This window comes from Sturnira hondurensis, unplaced genomic scaffold (genome assembly GCF_014824575.4).
Source record: "Sturnira hondurensis isolate 20B ecotype Veracruz unplaced genomic scaffold, ASM1482457v3 Scaffold0006413, whole genome shotgun sequence".
Classification (NCBI taxonomy): Eukaryota; Metazoa; Chordata; class Mammalia; order Chiroptera; family Phyllostomidae; genus Sturnira; species Sturnira hondurensis.
The window spans coordinates 12,619,791-12,645,637 of NW_028079044.1; the positions used below are offsets into that span (position 1 = coordinate 12,619,791).

The window sequence follows — 25,847 nt, forward strand, 5'->3', positions numbered from 1 at the left end:
CACCTAAAACAAAGGAAACTAAGCAAACAACTAGAACAGGAACAGAATCACAGAAATGGAGATCATATGTGGGGTTAGCAACAGGGGATTATGAGGAGGAGAGAGGGGGGGAAAGGTACAGAGAATAAGTAGCATAGATGGTAGGTAGAAAACAGACAGGGGGAGGGTAAGAATAGAATGGGAAATATAGAAGCCAAAGAACTTATATGTATGGCACATGGAAATGAACTAAAGGGGGGGGAATGTGGGTGGGAGGGGGTGTGCAGGGTGAAGAGGAGTGAGGGGGGAAATGGGACAACTGTAATAGCATAATCAATAAAATATATTTAAAAAATAAAATTCTATACTCCATGAAACTATTTATTATAACAGTCAACATAATATATAAAAAAGTTACTTTGTGAAAGAAAAGAGAAATATATCAATGGAACATAATAGAGAACCCAGAAAGAGATCCACTGACAGTATCTCACAAAAGAGTAAAAGTGATTCAATGAAGAAAGAATAGTCTTCTCAACAAACAGTGTTAGAACCACTGGACATCCACATGCAAAAACATCAATATAAACATAGGTCTTAAACTGTTCACAAAAAGTTGGTTCAAACTAAAAGTGTTTATTAGGACCATGAACATGTTATGACAATGTGGCATTGGTGGCACTATTGTTTTGAATCTCTCTAAATCCCCACATGAAAGGAACAGTTCAACTAAACAGCAAAACCTACAGAGGATTAGATGAGAGTTAAAAAAGAGCACGATACATAATGACTATATGCTCCAATAATGTAAATAAACTACAACTATTTAAAAATAAAAGGGGAGAAATGAGAAAACACAGGCAAAAAGTTTTTGAATGTTCTCAGTAGTTTACATTAGTAATGGTGATATTATGATGATTATTCTGAGACTGTTAGGTGTGGACTATGGGATAAAATAAACAAGTAATTATGAGATATTATAACTATATTATAACATGCCTCTGCACTAGGATTTTTGGCATGGAAGAGAAAAGACACAGATGTACAGAAGAGGATAAATTAAAAACCCTGTAATCCTGAATTTAAATTACAAATACCAACACGATCTCACTCTGAATACATACATACATACATATATATATTATATATACACATATATAATATATATATATATAAATCTCTGCTCTAATAAAGAAACCTAGAAACAATAACAACCTACTCAATAACAACAGTACAATATCCTTAGCTACCAAACTTGAGTTTAAAATAGTTTTCCATTAAAAGAAACTAGAGCAAAATTTTTTCAGACATATCTCCTTGAACAAGGGAAAAAAGAGAAAATAAACAAGCGGGTCTATATCAAATTAAAAAGTTCTCACACAGCAAAGGAAGCCACCAACAAAATGAAAAGACAGTCTACTGAATGGAAGAAGAAATTTGTCAATGATTTATCCAATAAGGGGTTAATATCCAAAATTTATAAAGAACTCATACACCTCAACACCAAACCCCCCAACAATCCAATTAAAAAATGGACATGGGAGCTGAATAGATACCTCTCCAAAGAGGACATACAGATGGCCAATGGACATATGAAAGGATGCTCAATGTCACTAATCATCAGAGATATGCAAATTAAGACCACAATGGGATGTCACCTGGCACATGTCAGAATGGCTATCATCAGTAAGTCAACAAATGACAAGTGCTTTTGAGGATGTGGATAAAGGGGAATTCTTGTGCACTGTGGAAAACAGTATGGAGTTCCCTCAAAAAATTAAAACTGGGCCCTGGCTGGTGTAGCTCAGTGGATTGAGCACAGGCCTGCGAACCAGAGGATCGCGGTTCAATTCCCAGTCAGGGCACATGCCTGGGTTGCAGGCCGGTTCCCTGCATGCCAACTCCCAGCAGGGGATGCACAAAAAGGCAACCACACATTGATGTTTCACTCCCTCTTCCCTTCCCCTCTAAAGATAAATAAATAAATTAATTAATTAAAAAAAATTAAAACTGGAACAGTTTGGAGCAATTCCAGTTCTGGATGTATATCCAAAAAAATCCAAAATAGTAATTAGAAGAATTTATGCACCGCTGTGTTCACTGCAGCATTACTTACAATAGCCAAGATATGAAAGCAACCCAAGTGTGCATCAAAAGGCAAGTGGTTAAAAAAGCTGTGGTACATATATACAATGGAGTGTTAGGTGGCCATAAATAAGAATGAGATTTTAATATTTGTGACAGCATGGATGGAACTAGAGGGTATTTTGCTAAGCAAAGTAAGTCAGATAAAAACAAATACCATATGATTTCACTTCTATGTGGAGTCTAAAAAGCAAAATAAACAAACAAAACAGAAACAGACTCAGAAAGAGAGAACAGACTGATGGTTATCCCAGGGGAGAGGGTTTGGATAGCTGGGTGAAATAAGTGAAGGGATTACAAAGTACAAATTGGTAATCACAAAATAGTCCCAGGGATATAAAGTACAGCATAGGGAATATAATCAATAATATTGTAATAACTATGTACAATATGCAGGTGGGTACTTGAAATGTCAAGGGAACCACTTTGCAAAGTATTTGATTGTCTAACCACTATGCTGTACACCTGAAACAAATACGAAATAATACCCAATGTAAACTGTGATTGAAAAATAAAATTAAAATAAAAGAAACTAGAGCTTTTTGAAGAAATAGCTATATTCAGGACTGGGGTAGGAAATGTACAGGATGTGTACAGAACAGACTGTCATACCAGATAGCAGGGAAGCTACCAGGACACAAAAAGGAGCCACTCTGAAGAGGCTCCCACTGTTTAAAGATAAGGCAATCTGAGTTTCCAAGAGGATAACAATTATAATTTATAAAAACAATTCAGTCATATGTTTAAATCCATGAATTTCATATTATTTTTATTTTTATTTACTTTATTTTTTACTTTTTTACTGCTGTTCAAGTATAGTTGTCTCCATTTTCACCCTACACAGCCCCCTTCCCCACCCATCCCTGCCTCCCACCCTCAAACCTACTTCCTTTGGCATTGTCCATGTGTCCTTTATACATGTTCCTTGATGGACCTTGCCCTATTTTTCCCCATTATCCCTCTCTCTTATCCCCTCTGGTTACTGTCAAGTGAAATAAGCCAGTGATGAAAGATAAATACCATATGATCTCACCTATAAGTGGAACCTAATCATAATGTTATTAAAAAAACCCCAAACTAATTCCGTACCTTTAGGGGAACCAATTATCTTGAAAACTGGTAAAGAAAAAAAACATTTATCCTGATATAATATTATATGAATTCAACCAATGGGAAAACAAATAAAAGATCAGTGGAACTGTCTTTTTGTAAAAGTGTCCTGATTAATAAATGAAAAAATAGTAATAAAATTAGAATATCACCATTTTGCAACCCTAATGACTTAATGGATCTAGGCATTGAGCACCCATAGCTCTAAAATCAAAAGAGAGAGACAACCAAAAGACAGACAGCCTGACACTGTGTGCCTTCTGATAAAAGGACACACCAGCCCACAGTCTTGCCAAAACTGACCATTAACTTGCGGAATTTTTAAAAGACAGAGAAACATATTGCACCCCACCATGATTATGCAAACAATAAAATCCAGATATTGGACACAGCAGTCTCTACAGATAAAGTTTAAGGGAAAGAAAGGAATGAGGAAGAATTTACAGATTAAAGAGATTTAAGAGACACATTAAAGCAGCACAATGAAGTGCTTTTAGTAGATAATGTTAAATTATATTTTGGGGGGATACATATTTAGGTGATAAAAATATATGGGTATACCAAAAAGTGATTGAAAGTCATCACAGAAATTACTTTTGGGGACTGGAAAGAAGTTAAGATTGTGACAGAGTATGTGGTGGTATTTCTGGGCACCTGGTAAAATTCTATTTCTTGACCAGGAGTGCTTCTGTTGTAATAGCTTATTAAAATATACATTTATTTTCTGTGGTTTTATGTGTGTTTTACAATGAAGACATTAAAACATACATCACCTCTAATATAGAAAATTTCTGTTACCTGAGTGAAAGCTAACACACTGTATATATTTCTTTGGAAAAGATGTTTCTTAAATATTTTGACTTTTCAGTTGGATGCATTTATAATGCTTCCTGACTGCTTCTTTGATCAAATCATACTGTATTAAAAGCAGGTCACATTTTTACTTGCCCATCGGTTAATGTTCCTCTAAAACACTACAAAAATAGTTTTATCCTTTATGGGAAAAAAGTTATCTTTCTAAGGTTATATTTCCCTAGCCCTGACAACAGGCTTTAAGGTTTAAAAGCTCTGCTTACATGCTTTTGATTAATTTGGTAAACAAATTCAGGGGACTTCTTCTGAGTACAGTGTCTTGAAATTAACACAATACTCAGAGAGCATCACCAAATCATATGGCTGAAAAGTTAAAATACCTGTTCAAAGATAAAAGTAAGGGAAGAATAAATTGTGTTGTCACCACATTTTTGACAGTGAATGAATTAAACAGTTTTGAGATGATGGCAGGAACTTTCCAAAAGGAAGTAAAAAGAGTGTGAAATTTAAGTAAAAATACTACCACATTATATATGATAATCCATAGATACACTATTAAAAACTGTTTTTAAATTACTTTACTAATAAATTTTTCTGAACACTATTGTATATTTTTCAAAAGAATTTTTTTCCTAGATTACATAACTCTGCTTTATGCTTCTAATTAAGATATGTACTGTTGTTTAGAGCTCTGTAGTGTGAAATTAGACAAGCAGTTTTCTAATATTCATAAAATAAATGAAAAATGTTCATCCTCTGAGAGACTGATAATTCAGTCACAGAGAGCTTATTTCTGTTCCCTTTGTTTTGTTTTGTTTTTATTTTTTAGCTGCTTGGTAAGCCAATTTTCTACTTAGAATATACTGTTAAAACTCTCATTTGGTTCAGTACGTGGACTTTATCTTTTCCATGGTCTGCTTTTCAAAAAAAGATGGCTTTAGTTATTATTTTTTTTGCTATGCTGCAAAGCAGTGGTTCTCGATTTTGATGCACATGTGAATGTGCATCACCTAGGGAACCTGTAAAAGAACACTGATACCTCCACCTCTTCGGGAGATTCTGATGTAACTGGTCTGGGTGGGCCCTTTGTAAGTGCTCTGCAGGTGAGTGTATAGCATGGCTAGGTCAAGGAACCACTAGTCTAGGACCTTGCCAGTCTAGGACCACTAGTCTAGGACCAAAAAATTGAAAAAAAAAAACATTTTAAAGCTTATCTTTTCTGATTGAACTTGGAGGGGGAAATGCTTCTTAAAAATTCTACAGTATAATAGATGCAAAGATTAAATTTCTTCTCTATGAGGTTGCTACCTTTTTCATTTGAATTTTAGGGTTTAAAATTTATTGTATCTTTTGAGAAATGCAAATTAAAACAAAAATGAGATTATTACCTCACACCTGTCCAAATGACTATCACCAACAAAAGAACAAACTACAAGTGCTGGTAAGGATGTAGAGAAAGGGAAACCCATTTGCATTGTTGTGGGAATGTAAACTGGTGCAGCAACTATAGAAAGCCATATGGACTTACCTAAAAAAATTAAAAACAGAACTGCCTCATGAGCCAGTGATTCCAGTTTTGAAAATTTATCGGAAGAAACCTAAAACACTAATTTGAAAGTACATAAGCACCCCTATGCTCGCTGCAGCGCTATTTACAATTGCCAAGATATGGAAGCAGCCCAAGTGTCTATCAGTCAATGAGTGGATAAAACAACTGTGGGACATTTATACAACGGAATACTACTCAGCCATAAAAATGAAGAAAATTTTACCCTTTGCGATAGCAGGGATGAACCTGGAGAACATTATACTAAGTAAAATAAGCCAGTCACACAAAGACGAATACCATTATGATTTCATTTATACGTGGAATCTAAGGAACAAACTGAACTAACAATGAAATAGAGATAGATACATAATATAGAGCAAGCTAACAGCCTCGGGTGGGGTAGGTGTTAGTGGGTGGAGGGATCAAGCAAAAAAAGAAAAAGGACTGATGGACTCAGACAACCAAGTTGTGATTGTGGAGGCAGAAGGAGATAGGTGGGTGGTGTTGGAAGAAGGTATAAGGGGGATAAATGCTAATAGAATACAATATAAAAATAAAGTATATTGCATCTTTTATTCGAATACTAGTTCAATAAATTTATTGGTCACTAGTGAAAAAAATTAAAGGCATATGCTGAATACTACTTAGAGGGTTGTGGTTTTAGTTCATGATATGCTAAAAAGATAAAGTGCTACAATTCATAAAGATTATGTCTTCACACTCAAAAAAATAATCAGTTTCCTAAACATTTCCTCCAAAAGACATTCACCTTTTGCATACAGAAGTTCACAGGAGATTCTAAAAAAAAGTATTTCCAAATTTTTCCTACAGTTTAATTTTCATAGAATGACTGAAAGGGCCAAATTCAACATAAAAACTACTTGCAAAAAAGATGAATTATATATCTTAACATATTAGGATTGACAAAGGGGACTTTAACTATGCAATCAATGGTGAATAATTAAAAATCATGTGCAAGTGTCATATATAACTTTATTAAAATCTATTCAAATACACAAATGGATAATTTTTCAGATACATAAAATATGGAAGGTAATGCAAGGAAAAATAGAATTCCTGAAAAACAAACAACCCTTAAAAAGTAGAACCAGTATGAAAAATCTACCTTTTTTAAAAGACACCATACCCAGGCAGTTCTGGAGGTGAGTTTTATCAGACATTCAAATATCAGATAATTCCTTTTACTGTTTCAGAGAGAAGAAGAAAAAAAAACCCAAACAGCCAAATCACTCCATAGGGCTGGAACAACCCTGATATGAAACTTAGAAATAGTAAAAGAAAGTAAAATAGTGTACTAATCTCATATCTGAACAAATTGCAAAGCCTCTTTAATCTTCACTCCTTAATACCTAAGTAGAATCAATTATTACCCATTGGCTTCTACTATAGCTTACACATACTCTATCCATAGCACCATCTAACATTTTGAGTGCACTTACACATTTTCATATTTGTCTCTCATTGGCAGACAGTAAGATCCTTGCCAGTAGGCACAGTTTTGCATTTATATCCCACGGCATGAACTATAGTGCTTATTATTCCATGATCATGCTCAGTAGTTTCTAAATGATGTAGAAGGAGAAAGGAAAGGGCCTTTCAAGTAGAAATAGCAGTAATGTGTATGGGCAGAAGGTGGGAAATAACGAGGCAGTGAGTGAACCATTTGGCTAGAACATAGACTCATGTAACACTGAAAAGGCAAGTCAGAGCCAGTCAAGACTGGGCTTTACAATGCTGAGGCAGTTTAGTTTCAGTATCTACTGAGGGCATTTGAGCAGGCAGTAGCTAACTCAGATGTGATCTTCAGAATCTAGATGAGCACTTTTTAGAGCTGTCAGGGAACTGGAGGTGAACTGGTTTAAATCCATCATTTTAAAAAGGAGAAAACTAAAGTCAGAGACGATAGGTGACCTACCCAAGGTCTATCAGGCAGAAGTTTACAAGGAGGAAACTTGATTAAGCCACACAGTTAGTATATGGTCCAACCAACAGGCAAACCCAGGTCTGTCAGCCTCAAGTCCACGATGTAGACAACAGCAAGAGATGAGGTATGCAAACCAGGGGTGTGCCCTTTTAGGACAGTCCGAATTTCATGTGATATACTCATTTAAAATAAAGGTAATGTGTGTAATGTATAACTAAAGACTATTTTAAGTATTTTTACTTTTATTATGAAACAGAACACTTAATAGAATTATAATTAGCTTTATTACATTGTCATTTTTTAAAAATAATTAATTAATTAATTTTTATCCTCACCTGAGGACATTTTCCCCCCTTGCTTTTATAGAGAGAGAGGGAGGGAGAGAGGAAGGGAAAGAGAGAAACATCAAATGGAGAAAAAAAACATCAGCTGGTTGCTCCCCTACACATCCTAACCGCCTGGAACTGGATCCGAAACCCAGGCCTAGGCCCGGTGACTGGGATGTAATGGAAGAGCTGGGAATCGAACCCAGAAGCCTCGTTCTAATCATTATGCTTTTCAGGCCAGCCCTTAAATTGTCTTTGTAACCTCAAGGTATGATACTTTTAAGGATCCCATTTCAAATTTCTTTTTTGAATATTAGGAAAAATAAATTATAGGTTTAAAAAAGCATTTGCATTTACTTCAAAATAGAAAGAGTAAATAATCCTATTTCATCTGCTTTTCCTCAAAATATAGGTATTTCTTTTATGTTTACCTCCAGTCTTCCTTGAGCATAACCCAGGAGCAGAAGATTGGCTCTGTCCTTCTCAGCAGAGATGGGGGTCCATGGCCAAGCATCATCACTGACCAGTGGCCACCAGCAAACAACTGTATCCTGAGCCTGGTTGACAGCCAGACGCCGTGCTGTTGTCCTGTTGACTGGGCCAGGTATTTCATGATAGGAAATCTATTTTTTTTTAAAAAAAGCACACAGGTTCATTTTTAATGCAAAGTCCTGAGAGTACTGTAATAATTAAAGCATCTGTAAATGTAGATAAATGCAAGTAAATATGCATGTTAAACACATGCTTAAGGAGGTGTCAGAATTTACCAAATACTTTTGACACATATATAAAAAAGACATATGTTCAAAATTCTCTATATTTTTAGCAGAGGGAAAAAAGGGAAAAGTATGGGTTAGGGAAGAATTGGCTGTGGCAATCTCAATCAATACCAAAATGGACGGTCATGGTTGCTTGACAGCATCGACCTGCACATAAGATTGAAGCCCAGCTATGTTAAATGACAAGTTCAGTACTGCTGACCAAGAGTGTCTGACTACTGTTTAAGACATAACATGTTAACAATGACTGACAACAATGAGGAAAAACAACTTGAGGCAAATAGCACTTTAAAGAATACATGACACATACATACATATGTTACTGAAAAAAAACCCAATAAGCCATACCATCATGTGTAAAAGTTTATTCAGCTTCTGAGAATTATGCTTTTCTTTCTTGGGAAGAATTTGTAAAAATTTATTATTCAAACTATGTTATTTTGGAACATGGTTATTTGAAAACATAAGCACAGCACCATCTGGGTGACACATGCCAAGGAAATATAGATTGCACCGTATTTCTGCTTAAGGAATTAATGGAAGGTTGATAGCTTGGAGGAAAAAAAAACTATCTTGCCATTGCTGGTCAGCAATAATCGAACCACTTTCTGGGGATTAAGCGCATGGCTAAGCCTACTGGACCAGACACTAGCAAAGGGCAGGGGGTCTTCTTATCAGAGAAATGCTTCTGGAGCCAGTCTCACTACATGACAGATTGCTTTCATATTCCTGTCTGCAAGGCAACAAAGGATGGCAGTAATGCGATAATGCCAGAGTGCAATGGGTGTTAAGAACCCGTTGCATTTATGTATTGTATTTAGTAAATAATCAGGCTCATCCAAATTGTGATCTCACCACTCAACCAAGGCCATTAAAATCAAGGTTAATGCTTTAATAATCCTCTGCTATTTTTAAAAATATGGTCAAAAGAAACCCTTTTCTATTTGCATGGCCATAATATTATTGACCTCTTCATCCTCTGAATGCACATCAAAAGGAACTGAAATCAAAGTAATTACCAGTGTTGTTCTCGCATGGTAAATATTTAACTCCTTGCACTGTCCCTTCACTGTTAAATAAATTGAATTGGATTTTTTAAATGCAGACAGGAAAACTTGTTAAAAGTCAATAGTTTCATGATATTTACCCTGTAATATTTTTTTTGGCCAAAAACACTTCAATCTACAAGAATTAAATTATGGTACAGCTATAAAGAAAAGGATAATTATTTTTTAAGCAGAATTATAATACTCCACACTGTTTCCTTGTTTTCAAATCCAAATGGGCAATGACAGACAATACACATGTACTTTATGCTTGCAGGTGCAAATTCTTACACTGAAGCTCTCAATATCACTTGTTCTCTTCTTGTTTGAGAGAAATATCACAATGGAATTACTAAGTCCTTAAAAATACATATATTCTCTTGATGTCCCACCTGCCATGTAAACATATTACCTACAAATTTCTACATGAGGAAGTAGAGTTAAACAAGAGACTGACATTTTCAGTCCTCAGAGAACACAAATCATGTATGTTATCTGCAATTTCATGTTTCCTGTAAGTTTGAATCACATCATATTCTATCTTGATAGCATATAGAGCAAGTAAAAAAGAAGTTTCTTAAAATACCCTTCCAATTGACAAATTGGAAGTTTGTACTCAGTATTAAATGTACTCAGTTTTTGCTCAGTATTAAATACTTATATCCAAATATAAAACCAGAATATGAAATTCATGGACTTTCCAAAAGGATTACTTCTCTAATTATAGAAATGTGGAGTGCCACATCCTAATTTCTCAAATCCAAAGGCAGAAAAAATAAACAAAGAATTCCCTTACTGAAGGTGTAAGGGCCCATGTATTTGGGCTATTTTCCACATCTTTTCATAAGAAAAGATGATGTCCTGACAGTTCCTCTCTTCTCTCACTAATGGAGAGCTACTATTCTTCAGCTGAGAAGACTTCACTGAACTATTCATCAATCCTAATGTGGACAAACTAGTCAAATAACATTTTATATGACAGCATTAGAAACACTTAAAATAGTTTATGTTAATGCATATTGGTGCATTTTGAAGAACACTACTGGTAAATAAACACCCTTTCCAGGAAATTTATAATTAGCCATTCTGGAAAATAACATACCATTAAAAATGTTAATACCAATTTTTGACTAGCCAAAATAAATACATGAGTACCACTGATTTCCAGCTGAAGAAAATTGATATTACACAAAATGTTATAGAAGCTCCATAAAGCCAGTAAACAAAACCAAACTGTATTTTATTACCATGATGAAAAACTTGTTGATACTTTATCCTATATTAAAAGTCTTTTTTATAAGAATAAATGTTTCTGCTAAATAAAATTAGGTCCTCCCTCACACCACTACCACCTCAATCACAGTATGAAATAATCTCAAAGGAAAAAGGGTAGGTTAAATACTACTTTTTCAAAAACATACATAGATTCAAGCCACAAAGCTGACGTCCAGAAATCTTTGCCTTTGCTATATACTCTAGGTATGGCATAAGTGCGCATCCGTTTTAAGGAAGCTGTGTATCAGCTCTGTTCCCAGTGAACAGTGAACTGTCTCAAATCCACGTCACAGAGGCTGGATCAATCTTGCAAACACAAGTCATTGCTAAAAAGAGGCCTTGAACTGAAACAGCCTGGAAAATGTATTAGATACTCATCCTAGCAGAGAGTATGCCTTTCAAGCAGTTAAAATGTAATGTGGCAAAACTTAAATTAAACACATCATTTAAAATAAAAATCCTGCCTTAACAGATGTAAAGTCCCTGATACAAGGAAACAAATTACTTGGAGTTAGTGAAGGGAGAGATATACTAATATATGAAGATTTCTTTTTGCATTTTCTCCAGTTATAGTTGGAGGGGGGAATCTTCCTACTTCTTGTTTATTACACTTTTTTATTAACTGTTAAAAGTACCTTCTTCCTTCTTTCTCTTCTTTTGAAATAGAAGCCAGAGCAACTATCCTAGCCTAGAAAGATAATATGGGGCCTTAGGGAAAAAGAAGAATGTCATATATACTACCACTAGCAAGAAGACCATTTTTAATATGTAACTTGCCTCTATTATCTGCCCTCCACTTCCATCAAAGATATATAAATTGCTCCAAACATGCCATTGTTAGACCAACCCCATAATGAGAGCAGAAAACTTAGGATGACCACTGTTTCTAATAAATCAAGCCTAATCCTATAATGACTCTGAAATCCAGAAATGTTCAAGAATAATGAGCATAACATCAACTCATGTGATACACAGAATGCCTTAATAATTAATTATATGACCACTTAAATTGAAATCTCTACCTTATAGTCCAAAGCTGAGAGTTTTTCCAATCTTTTGTTTATACCAGGAGAACCCATCTTCTTGGTAAACTGAATAAAACATAGTTTGTTTTGTGCCAAAAATGAAAAGATGATAAAGCTGTCTGTGAGAAGAGCTTTAAAAAAAGAAAGATTTAACAATACCATCAAATAATAAGCTAGAATAAAATAATAATGAACTAATAGATTTTTCCACCAAAATATTACAAAAGGCATTTTTTGAAAGATAAATGTTAATTGAAATAACTAAAGTTTCTTAACTATCATTATGACATTTTACAAGGATATTAAAGATACTGGAAATAAATGATAATCATCAATCTAATTATGCACGGATTTGATACTTTTCCTTCTTTCCTGAGATCATTTTGATACACTCTGATGTTTGGAGACTATCACCAAATATCATATAGTTGGAACTAGAGCCATAAAAGCATAATATAAAGACCATTTCATACCTGAATACAAAGATAAAAACACATACTTTTTTTCCATGCTTAGCCTTTAATCCTGTGTTTAATCCATCTGAGAATAAATTGGATTTATTAGAGTATACAGATCAGTGCTCCCCACCAATCTTATTTTCTTTTTAGATTTTCATCAATGAACCTTCTTTTGAGCATATACAAGCTAATGAAATAAAGCATATTATATCCAATATGTACACTGCATAAATTAGTATTTTATAAGGAAGATAAGCAAAATATTTCTACAGCTTTTATTTCTAAAGCATACAAGTAGGTAGATAATTTTTATCAGGTACAGAAAGGGCCATTAATGTTGTATAAAATTACTGATAAAAATAACTGAGAAATGTTTTACATTGTTCCCAGCCTAAAAAATATTGAATGTTTTATATACTTTTCTTTACTTCTACCCCTTCATTGTGCAGTGACCAACAGTAGACCAGCACAATTAGAGGAGAACCTGGAGAACTGCCAAGAAATCACTGTTATCACAGTCTCATGGGAGTGCACTATTTTGGGTACAAATAAAAGAAACAAGTGAAAGAAGATATCTCAGACACAAATAGTGCTGGAAGTCTCCTTTCAACTCTTATAGAGGTGCATCAGTATGATAAAATCATCACAGTCACTATTTTATTTACAGTGTCAATAAAGGGGTCAATTATGAGACATGAAAATGAAACCTCTTCCATAGGGAAGCTTCCTTAGCACCGTATTTCTGTAAGGAAGAGAAAACGGAAAACTTACAGTCCTTAATATTATCAGCAATACTGCTAATTATAGCCATTCTGCAGACTGCTTTTCTTCAAGATGATGAAATTGAGTCTGATTTATTCAGAGATAGCCCTGACCTCTGTCTTTTCCCATTAGATCACGCTTTCCTTTGATTATTCAATATACTGACCATTTTCAATCTCTAATGAAAATACAATCTGTTTCTTGGAACTTTTACTGTGAATAAAAAAACATAATCTTAAAACTTCAGAAGTCACCATAGTATAGTGCAAAGAAAATAGGTTCTGCAGCTAGAACCAGGGTTCAACTCTTAGCTGTCATTTTCGAGCTGTCCCTTAGTATCTCAGCTTCAATTTCCTTATCTATAAGGTGAAAATAACTATACCTTATAAAAGGTTGTTTTTTTGAACTAAATAAAATGGGTAGGTTGGCAAAGCATAGAGCTTCTTAGGGCTCAACAAATGTCAGGATCCTACCTTTTAAATATCTGGCTTAAAATCTTTTTCTTATATGCTTTATAGCAATTATATACTATTACAGTATCACTTAATAGGATCCAGATTTACCTAGTATATTTGGCATTGATTTTTTATATTTAGAAATACAGTCCAGTCATTGTGTTATACATCTGAAACTAATATAATATTGTATGTCAACTGTAATTTTTTAAAAAAGAAAGAAACACTGTCTAGACTCTCTCAAAAGTTAGTATGTGTAGACTTCGGTAACAAAGAGTCTTCCTAAGAGGCAAAGCACAGATTTTTTTAACTGAGAGTTATGTTGACACATTTGGGTTACTTATTCAAAATTCATTTGAAAATGAAAAATATTTGAAATGTCAACAATAGGAAACTAATTTTGAAAGAACACACCAGAAAAATCCATTTTGAAAATACAACATATTTTTTAAGGAAAGGGTGAAAAATATTCAGAATATGAGCCTAACACTCGATAAAAACTCTGGTATTAAATATTAGTCAAAACTTGTATTGGTCCCATGGGTTCTAACTATGCTATTACAAGCAATTACTAGTGTTTTCAAGTCCTCACTGGTAATAATTAGTCTACCTGTTGACACACTATTTCTCCTGCCCCACTGTTAATTGTAGGCAATTGATTTGCACATAGGGGTAATTACCATCACTGATGGTGTCTGAGATGAGCTTTCCCACCAGGCTTCTGTCAATCACTACTTTCTCCAGCTGCGGCCCAGAAAGGCTTAGGGACACCAGCACACCTGAACCAAAGAGGAGCTAAAACCAGGTAAAAGGAGAGATGGGGAGGAAGATATACTGAGGATTAGAATTTTAAAAAAAATCTCCAAATGTATAACTTATATTTACACATACATCTATCCCATGAAATTATAAAAAGTTTTTCTTCATCGGAAAACAATCACTGATACAGGTGGTTAAATGATGCAACACAACAGGTGCATTGATTAAAGCTATATGCAAAAATCATGTTTAGTCCATGTTTATGAAAATACCAATTTCCGATTACTTAGAAAGTACTCATGCAGAAATAACTGCTTTGTATTACATTCAGAAAGGTAATACGGTCTATTAAAATATTTTGAAAGAGCATTATTTGTCAAGAATGAAAAGGTTTCTTGATGTTTGAGTAGTTACTGCTACCCATGATAGAAAACATGTCGTCATAACATAAACAGTGAATGTTAACAATTTACTTGGAATCTAAACCCCACTTAACAAATAAAGATTTTGTCCATCTAAAGTATTAAAATACATAAAATCAAAGCAATTAAAGTAAAATGTTAAATTCAAAAATTCATAAATAGTAGGATCGAGGGTGGGGATGGCTGGGGTGGGTGGGAGTGGCAGCAGGAAAATGGAGACAATTGTACTTAAACAACAATAAAAAAAGAAAAATGCATTTAAAAATTTATACATAAATAATGCATCCCAGAAATAATTTCTCAAGAAGAGATAAGGAGCTGTAGTCAAGTTTCTAGGCTTTATCAATATCAGGGCTCACCCAAACACCCAATAAAAGATGATTTCATATCACCATTATGATTTTATACTGCTCTTTTCCATTTGTGACAGCATAATTCACTCATCTCCAAATGTTTAAAACTTCTGAAGTACTATGCATATGTGTATGCTTGTTATCTATGAGATTATGAAATATCAACATTGGAAGAAATTGTTTCACCTTCAAGGCAACAAACTCAAAGCAGATGAATCATAGAACAGCATATGGTATAAGAGGAAAAAAAACAATTGTCAGTAAACTTAGCACGAACATGCCAGCCTAACCCAAAGACAACTGTGACTTTAAACAAAATGGGAATTCCCCACCTACCTAGGCATCAAGTTCCAGCTAGAGAGGAAGATTCTGCGTCGAGGCATATTGGGACACGTGTGAAAGATAAGCAGCATGAGGTACCAGGGCAAGGTAAAGAATAACCACTACTCCCCCACTGCCCAACAGATTTCAGGCATGTGATCAGAAAAGACACTGAAGGGTCCCTTTCTATTTAACTACTAGAATGCTTGTCCTAATCAGAAGAAAACTTTAAGTCTTGGGAACATGACTTAATGGACTGTCCATCTCATATTAATGCCTCTAAAGAGGGTAGAAGGAGGTAGGACTAGATTGGTAAAACCAATCATCTTTACTGGTTTTGGAGAAAGCACATTTGTTCCAAGAATTTCAAGTTATTTTCACTATTGAGTTACATCCACCCTATAACTATACCTTGATGGGAAACACGGGCATTTCCAGTGGGGGGAATTTCCCCATAAGAACATAGCATGTGGTCTTCATTCCCCAAATTCTCCCTTCTCAGGAAGCCAATTTTAGGGTCATCTTTCATACCTAGTTCTTCCCCTTGTAACAGCTCTTCCCTCCCTTCCCCATTTATTCAAAACATCTCAAAAATGAAGAGAAAAAGATTTTAATCTACTAAAACTTTATACCTACACCCTTAAGCACCTCTCTTCTTAATTTTCCAGGGACTACTAGTTCCTATGGATACTGGCTAAACCACTTTTATCTTTTTATCTTCAGTGCCTAGAACAGTGCTAGGCACACAGTACGTGCTAACTTAATGTTTTGAGAAATAATCATAATTCATGACAGGATCAAATCATTGATGGAAGGATTCTATTTCCACAGGACATGGAAGTTCCTTCTGTAGCATCCCTTCAAGCATCCTTCAAGCACCCAGCTCATGCTTAAATTCTGCTGGTGACCAAGAGCTCATTACCTTACAAAAAATCTATTCCACCACTGAACAGTTCTAATCAATTTGAAGATCATCCATTCACTTCTTTCATTCAATGAAAATTGAATGTTGAATATATAATATGTCATTCACTAAACTAAATCTAGTAGCTCAAAAGTAAATCAAACATAACCCTTAAAATAGGTTAAATGTAGGTTAACAGAGAGAGCTAGAAATGCAAGTACATAAGTATAAGAAAGTGCTGTTACTGGTCCTGTTATAGAAGTACCTACTGTGCAGAATGAGGGGATTAAGAAAGAGGCAGTGACATTTAAGGTGAAGACTAACGCCACCTTCTTACAACATCTACAGTAGCCCCATTTTCTTCAATAGCATTTTAAAAATATTAAAATAACATACAGATTAGAAACATGGACTCTAAACTCAGAATGAAATTAGCACTGGCTCTGCCTCTTACCACCTTTGTGACCTTGTGGAAATTACTCTCCTTCTCTGTAATTCCATTGTTTTTTCATCTAAAAAGAGATAGGATAGTATCTACTTCATAGGATGAGGATTAAATAATTTTTTACAAAAGGTATTTGGAATAATGCCTGGCACATAGTAAATGTTTGTAATTACTATTCCTACTATTCAACCAGTACTCATATAACGTATTCTCACTATATTGTTTGCCATCTCTGAACACATTCTTCTGTCTTTTTAAAACTCTTATGCCCAGATGGGACTCAGTATTAGATATAAAACACTAGGCTCCCAGTGAGTTATAACCAGTACAATCTTTTGCTGCCTTTCCTATTTTCTATGATTTCACAAGGATATTTGCAAGGTCCTTCAAAACATAGGAATTTAATTTGTCTAAGTCTCAATTTCTTATCCCTTATTTTCTGCTCTCACTGCCATTATCATCACTGCCATTACTGCTATTGTAGGCAGCCATCAGTCAGAGGGTGGGCCTGGCTGCCCACTTCAGAGGGGCAGGCCACACAGGGGCTATGCAGAGGACAGGGGTGCACTGGGATGCAGGGGTACCGTGCAGACTCCAGCTGGTTCCCCAGATGTGCAGGCACATTATCCAGCATTGAGAGGCAGGCTGAGGGCTGCAGCATCTCCAGGCTTCCTGATACAGGTCTTGCAGGCTTCCCCCAACCCCACTGACCCTGATATCACAAACAGTCAGAGGGCGTGGGGAGTCTCCCCCATTGCCCAAGACAGCAACAAGAGGAGGTTCTTACACTGAGCCACAAAAAGCTAGAAAGATTAATTCATAGAACCCTGGCACTCCAAAAGCTAGCAAGACAACTGGATAGAAAAAAAAGCCCTCCCCTCCCTATCCCTACAAGAACTGTGGGCTTGAGCAGGAAAGGGAAATGTTCTTTGAGATGGGAGTCACCACTCCCAGGCCGTGAGGCACCTGAATAAAACCTCTTTCCTTTTGTACCAGCACCAGTTTCATCAGTTTGGCTTTCACTGCAGCAGGCAGCTGAACTTGTGCTTCTTTGGTTACACATCATGACCTCTTCTCACTTAATAGAAATTTTTCTATGTATGAACATTTGTTATAAAATTAATTCTAAAAGACTTCTTTTGTGGGATGGACATGGAAAGTGCAACTTGTGAGAGTAGGTAAAAGAGGGAACTTACCCTGGAAGCTTTCAAAGGGGAAGTGTCAAGGTGCAATAGAAAAGGGTGCATACATCAACAGGTAACTGATCTATGCGTGGAGATAGTGGCAGTGATTTAGGGACTGTGAATCCTGCCCAGTGGGCTTGGGCATTCCTTCATAATCTTTCTCAAAGGAGGTTCATACATTCAACTCATTCATTCCGCAAATGGATGTGGAATTGTTAGTACTTTCTATGAGCCATGCCCTATTCAAGGTGCTGAGGATACAGCAGAAAACAGAAAATACCCTTGCCCTCACTCCCCTTAGGGAGCTTGCATCCAACTGTGAACACGGGAAATGAATAGTTGTAATATAATTCCAGATAGCAATAAGAACTACAGGGAAAAATAAAGCACAGTAAGGATGGGAATTTTAGGAAGATGCTGTTTTAAGAAGGATGACTAAGAAAGAAATAAAGAGGCCTCTCTGAAGAAATGAAATTTGAGTATGGACTCAAGTAAAGTAAAGGAACTAGCCATATGGTGTTTTGGAGAAAAGGAGTTTGAGTCAGCAAACAGCAAATACAAAAACTCTGAGGTCAGAATGACTGAAGAAAGCTAGGGCAGTGTAGCTAGAGGGGAGCGAGGGTGGCACATTCACAGAGAATGAAATCCCAGAGATAGTAAGGGGCCAGGTTAAATTAGACCTTTTCGATAAGAAGCTATTGTGCTTTAAGCAGCAGAGAATTATAATCTAATTTATGTTTTAAAGGCAGATTGGGCAAAGGCAGAAGCAAGAGGACATTAGGAGACTGGTCTAGGTGAGGGAAGATGATTATCTGAACCTGAACAGTAACGCTAAAGGAAATGATAGGTTGAAAGATTTGAGATATATTTTAAAGGGGATCAACCAGGACATGCTAAAGGATGGGATGAGGCACGTAAGAGAAAAACTCAAAAAGGTGTTTAGGCTAAGCAACTGAGTTTACTAAGACAGGGAAGTGAGGGGGGAACAAATTTAAAGTGGAGGGAATCAAGAGTTTGTTTTTGAACATGTAAAATTTAAGATGCCTATGAGTGTACAAGTAGATAGATCAGTAGACAATTAGAAATGAGTTTGCAGTTCAGGCTCAACTGAGGGCTGGAGGTGTATATTTGGGAGTCAGTCATCAGCAATAAATAGGTAGTACTCAAAATAGTAAAACTGGATAAGCTCTCCTTAAAAAAATGAGTGGAGAGGTCGTAAGGGTGGGGCCCTAATCCAACCTGACTCCTGTTCTATGAGAGAAAGACAGACCAGAGTGCTCTCCCTCTCCATGCACACATAGAGAAAAGAACATTTGACATACAGCAAGAAGACAGGAAGAGAGGCCTCACCAGAAACCAACCCAGGTCTTGAAACTGTGAGAAAATAAAATAAATTTTTGTTGTTAAAGAGTAGAAAGAGGTTCAAAGTCTGAGTCTAGGGCGTTCCAATCTTTAGAGATGTTAAAAAAACAGGTTAGTCTCTTTATTGACACCTATTTTGGGTACTCATTAGGATCAAGGTATGGCCATCATTTCAGATCTCTTGTGGTCTAGAGGTATCCCTGACACAAGATTTTGTAATAAGAATGTATAAATAAATACATAAGCTAATTAATGCATTTTTATTTACAAAGCCTCTGGGGAAGGATAAAGGTTTCAAGTAGTGGTGCCAAAGATCAAAGATACTTCTGGATGTGATAATGAAGGTAACCAGAATTAGGAAATAATAGTCTGAAGCTCAGGAAAAGACTATTGCAGCTCAGACAAGAGAGTATTTCTGCATGTTTAGCCAGAAGGTTAGTTCTTAAGGCTGCCAAAACAAAACGGGCCTATGTAAGATTTGGCAGGACAAGAAGAAAAAGGGCATTAAGATGTTGTCCTATTCCACTGCAAAGGGAGATGCCCCAGAGCAGATCTGATCTTGAGAAGAGATCCATGGGATAAATCAATGAGAAGGCTCATGGGATTTCTCAACATCATTCCAATTTTAATGTTGGGTTTTTGTGCAGAAGACCACTAATGCAAAATAGAATTGAAACTTCCTTTTTCTGACACCCTCCCAAACAGGAAGTATCTTCTCTAATTACTTCTGGTCTAACTATGTTTCTTTCTATTGCCTTTATCATTTTCTGCTTCTCATTTTCTTCAACAAGCTTATACAGAGGTGTGCTTTTCTTTAAGAAACAAGGAAATGATCCCCATGATCTACAACTGGTTTCAAGTTGGTTTCTCTTAACACTGGAATCTACAGTGCTTAGATTAAGTACTCAGTTGGATGTGAAATGGCACTGGAAGAAGAAAGAGAAAATTGTAGCAGATAACATCATTAATCAAAACCAAAATAACCACAATAATCTGAGTTTCATTCAGCAGGTCAAAAATATGCAAGTGCCTCCTATATATGCCAAATATATATTGGATACAATGATGAACAAGGCAGACACATTAGTAGACTGTGTGTAGAATGCAGAAGACTTAATCTCAGAGAGAAGTGAGGTTTTGGTTAGGATAGATGACTACTTCCTAGAAGAGGTAGTTTATGACCCATAAAAAAGAGAAATACAACACATTTGGTATCAATTATTAAAAAAGAACTGGTACACTAAGTATTTGTGAACAGGGTATTTAGTAACAGTGGCCATGAACAATCCCATTGCATTCAATATTTCCATAGGTTAAGAAAACTACCTCAAATCCATGAGATTATTAACATATCTGGGGGGAAATTAAAAGTAAAGGTATGCAGGATCAGTACTAAAAACCAACAATGGGTGATAGGTTCAATCCATGATTTGAGAGTTAAGTTATGGACAGGCAGCCAAGACTGATCCCATGAAATCACTAAGAGACATATGGGAGACAGCAGGTACTGAACACTACAATACACAGAAGCAACAAAGTATTAGGACTCTTGCAATGAATTACAGGGCTGAAGCAAACATTTAAAGTATTATAGAAACAACTCTCTTGGAAGCCAAGTGAATTTGCATTCTGATAGTAACCAACACCTCCCCCAGCCCTGGCCCCCAATCCAAACCATGGGGTAAATCTGGTGAAACTCTGAGAACTCTAGACGGTCAAACAATTTTATATTGGGGAAATCTAGAACGAAGAGCAGTCACTGACCATTTCAGAAGATAACCTGCTAGAAGAGAGAGAACATGTTTTCTGTAATTTATTCCTTCATTCAGTAAACATTTATTGGGTATAGAGGGAAACCATGCCTGACTAATCCATTAAAGTACAGAGACAAAATTGAATGTAGCTAATACAAGGATAAAAAATTTAATTGACTCACTATAGGGAATTGACTTAAGAGCAGGAAACAAAAGGATAAAACACAAACACGTTTTTTTCTGGATAGAGAAACCTAATGTAATTTTAAATCCAGCATATATAATAATATATTCTGTATTTAATACACATATAACTTATATAATTATATATATTTAATATTTGTATAATTATTATACATATAATTATATAAAAGTGATCATCCCTAGAAAATATTTATAATCGTGGTCAAGTTCACAAAGATAAATCATATATTTGCCAGTAGTTTTAAAGATCTAAATGGATAAAAGCAGTGGCAGGAAGTGAACAAGAAGACATGCCAGGCACCACATTACCTTTGTACAAAATTTCATAATTTACAGAGGACTTTTATGTGCACTTTCTCTACAATGAATGCACAATGCCCACCCAATTCTGGAACATAATAAGTACATGAATTATAAAAGCTGTAATAACAAGGTTAATCCTCACACTAATTCACAATCAGGAGGGTAAAGCAACTAACCAAAGGTCTCATAATTAGTGGGAAAGTAGATTAAGACAGGAAAAATCCTATATTCTTTCTCCCTGTTGCTGGAGAATTAGTATCAGTAACTCTCACTTCGCAGTCAATTTCCATGCAATATCTCACCTGGTTTTCCTCTCTTTAGCTCTTACTGTACTCTACCAGAGGTGTCCTACCTGCAGCCCACGAGCCACATGTGTCCCAGGGTGGCTATGAGTGCAGCCCAACACAAAATCGTAAATTTACTTAAAACATTATGAGAGTTTTTGTTATCACATGTCACAATGTATTTAATGTGTGGCCCAAGACAACTCTTCTTCCAGTGTGGCCAAGATGCCAAAAGGTTGGACACCCTAGAAGGAGGTTGGTTTAGAGTCTAAAGCAATCTTCTGCTAAACCAGTAGTTCTGTACTTGGAGAGATTTTGGCCTCCAGGGCACATCTGGCGTATCTGGAGACACTGTGATTGTCACAACCTCTATATGTAGCCACCTCCACAGAGGCTCACCTAAGAGAGTGCTTATCAATAAGCTGCTGTGGAAGCAGCGCTGTTTTCCACATCTCCATCAATGAGACTGGGGACTCCCCAAATTCTAACCAACACTTTTCTCAGATATAGACCAGGTAATGGATGAAGACCTGGTCAGATATCTTAAATGGAGTGGTGGGCAGTGCACAGTTAAATCAACACCCTGGAGGAAGCCTGTTCCCCGGGTCTCTTACCTTGTTCAGGGCTATGGCTCTGATAACTAATGCCAGTTGTCAAGATAGAAGGAGCCCCAGGACAAGTCAGAGGGCTACAGTAGCTTAATAGAAACATCCTGTAAGAATACCTCCTTGCTTTCCTTCCAATTCTTGGCTCACCAATGAGCCTTATCTTTAACTTAGTCTCTTGAGTAATTAATTCATCCATCAGCTGAGAATGCCCCAAGCAAGTAAGTGGGGTCTGTCATGCCAAATATATCTCACACTGCAAATCAGTAAACTACCATGAGGTTAATAAATCAGTTGCTTATGAGTTTAGTTACTATGACTGTTGTTAGTACAAGAAAACAAACGCAGATAACATAAAAGATAGATAAAGTTTAAGTAACCAGAAATTTTCTGCCCAAGTCCATAATACACTACTGAAGTGGGGAGGAAATTTTAAAAAGCTGCAGACCTATATGAATAGTATCATCCCATTTTATTAGGGAAAAAGCAGATTTGGTATGTGTACATACAAGGTCTGTCCAGAAGGCATCCAGGTATGTAATAGGAAAAACAGAGACATTTACTGAAGAAGATACTAGATACAAGAAACATTGTACATGGGATGATGATACCTCAGTCCCCTTCAAAGTAGGCACCTTGGCATTTCATACAATTCTCCCAGTCGCCATCGGCTGCCCCATTGTATTTTCCTGAATCTCATCGACTGTCTGAAATCTCTTCCCCATTAAAGCTGATGTCAGTTTGGGGAAAAGCTGTAAGTCACAGGGTGCCAAATTTGGGCTGTAGTGGGGCTGAATCACCCAGGTGATTTGATGTTTTACCAAAAAACTCCGCACAAGACATGATGCATGAGCAGGCACACTGTCATGATGAAGCTGCCAATCACCAGTTGCCCATAGTTGTGGCCTTCTGAATCATCCAAATAGTTTCTAGGGAGAAATGTTCAAAGCTAATGCAAAATTTGATGCAGATTCATTGCTCTACTTAGTCAGTCATTTTGAATATGATGGCCACAGAGTGCACATGTTCACTCAATGGCATCTACTGCCACCACTGACTAGTACAGTGAAGTCATCACTGTTTACCCATGTGCATTCCGGTCCTCTCCTTGGCTGCCAGGTTACGTTGACGTTATGCAAACTATTCTTGCTATATTAAAAGTGAGTAGACTTTTTCCAGACAGACCTTGTGTTTAATAACCACTTTTCATTTCACAGTCACTTAAGTACTGCATTTGCTAGCCTAATAGTTTTATTTTTTTAACTTTAGGGTAGAAATTACAATTTGGCAAAAGCACTTGATGTGTTCTCTATCAGTTACACTGGCATATATAACATAATATTCTCAGATATGAATGTAAAGTTTCTGAGTTCTCACACCCAACCTTAGATGCTTTTAGTTTATAAATACATTTCTAACGGGCTCATTCCAACTTGTGCTTATAATACAAAGTTCTAAATTTGAAATGCAATTTTTTGTCTAAAAATTCTCTGTAAGTGTTCAAATATAATACATTAAAAGTCTTTTCATTAGCTAGCTATAGAAGTAACTACTTTCCCTTTAAAAAACATAAATGTTTGGCATGTGTTTGTTTCTACTACGCAAAAGATATATCAAAATCAACATGAAAGGAACTAGATTATTGAGATTTGAATTCATTTAGCTTTACACACATTTACTATTAACTATAACTGAATATATGAAGGAAATTCATAGTTCTATGCTGGCTTCCTTTGGGACAAAATTCCTTGAAGTTTCCAAAATATTAGTAGGCAGGAATGCCAAGGGTGGAGGTGGGGAATTATGAATTTCTTTAAAGAAATATTTTTAAATAAAAACAATTAATAAAAGAGAAGAAAGAGCCACTTATAAAAAGAGCAGGAGGGAAATGCTGATTGATGATACAAAGATACACTATTATAAAGAAAATTTAAATTTTCTTTGTTCCAAAATTGGGTTCATTTCTTGCTGTATTTTAAAGAGTAAATAATTAATGCATCAAAGAATTATCATAGGTCATCAAGATACAATATAAATTCTATTTTTCCTGGAAAGGCTTGAGTTTTTTTTGCCTAAGAAAGAGAATGGTATTAATGGTATTATCAGGGCATGGTATTAAACCTCCTAGATGAACACGAAGATTACTCAGGTACAATGTTACGTATGTACAAACATACAGATACAAATTCTTATTTTTAATACAAATTTTTGTGGGTGTGATGGCCATGGACACATACCACTCAGAACTCCTTCAGGAGGAAAGGAAGTTGGGAACACAGTTGCCTGACAAAGGCCACATTTTCCCCTGGGGGCTACTAGCCAATGACTGAACATAGTAGGGAATTAGTCCTATGGAGACTCCTCTAATGGGCAAATTTAGCCTAGGGACTCCTTACTCAGCCTGGCTGAAACTTCTTCAGCACCACACTGCAGCTTGAGGCTCTTTATACCCAATCCTTTTCTTCTCCTTTCACGGGGCTCAAACCAGCATCTCAAACAGCTCTTCCCACCTATTCCTGTTCCCTCCTCCTCTCTATCTTTCACATCTCCCCCATAAGTCCCTTGCAGTCCTTGGACCATCTTGACATCTGTTTCTCAGAAGCACTCTGGGAATGTTTTAAAATATTTCAGTGAAAGAAATACATATAAATTGTTAAAATATTAGAGAATACTTGAAATCACTGTGTACTGCCTTATCCTACCACAACCGCTCATCTCACTTGCAAATGTCACCATTTTCAAGTTTTAATAGTTTCTTCTAATTCTACCACCACATCTCTAAATATGTGTGTCACCAAGAACTGCATTCAGGTGCATGCAACAGAAATCTCAAAAAAATCATTACTGAACAGAATGGAGGTTTGTTTTTCCTAGAACAAGAAATCTGGAATTTGGCAGTGCTTGGCTGATAAGGCATCTCCATTGTATCACCAGGGACCTACTCCCCATCCTCCCCTTTTTTAAAAAAAATTTATTTATTTATCCTTAGAAGGGAAGGGAAGGAGAGAGGGAGAGAAAAATTCAAGTTCAGAACAGATGAAGTTCCTCCTCTGCTCAAAACTTTTCAAAGCTTTCCCATCACTCTTAAGGGTCAAAGGCAAGTCCTTACAAAACCTAGAAAGCCTTATATAACTAATATCTCATTTCCTCTGGTCTCAATCCCTAATACTAATACTCTTCTGCTTTCCCCTTCTCCTCCAATTATACTGACTGCTGTTCTGCAAACATGCCAACTATACTACCATCTCTGGACCTCTGTACCTGCTGGGCTTCTACCCCA

At 36.1% G+C, this 25,847-nt stretch overlaps 1 protein-coding gene across 5 annotated transcripts in view; it reads right to left on the reverse strand.

Annotated features, from left to right (window-relative positions):
- WDPCP (WD repeat containing planar cell polarity effector) overlaps window positions 1–25,847 on the reverse strand; it is a 407,760-nt gene that overhangs the window by 279,878 nt on the left and 102,035 nt on the right. For all 5 annotated transcript variants that reach the window (XM_037048018.1, XM_037048019.1, XM_037048021.1 and 2 more), the window contains exons 7-9: window positions 14,348–14,462; window positions 11,990–12,123; window positions 8,299–8,490 (exon numbers count right to left, since the gene is read on the reverse strand). In XM_037048018.1, coding sequence (XP_036903913.1) covers window positions 8,299–8,490; window positions 11,990–12,123; window positions 14,348–14,462 — 441 coding nt within the window. The remainder of the gene's footprint in view (window positions 1–8,298; window positions 8,491–11,989; window positions 12,124–14,347; window positions 14,463–25,847) is intronic.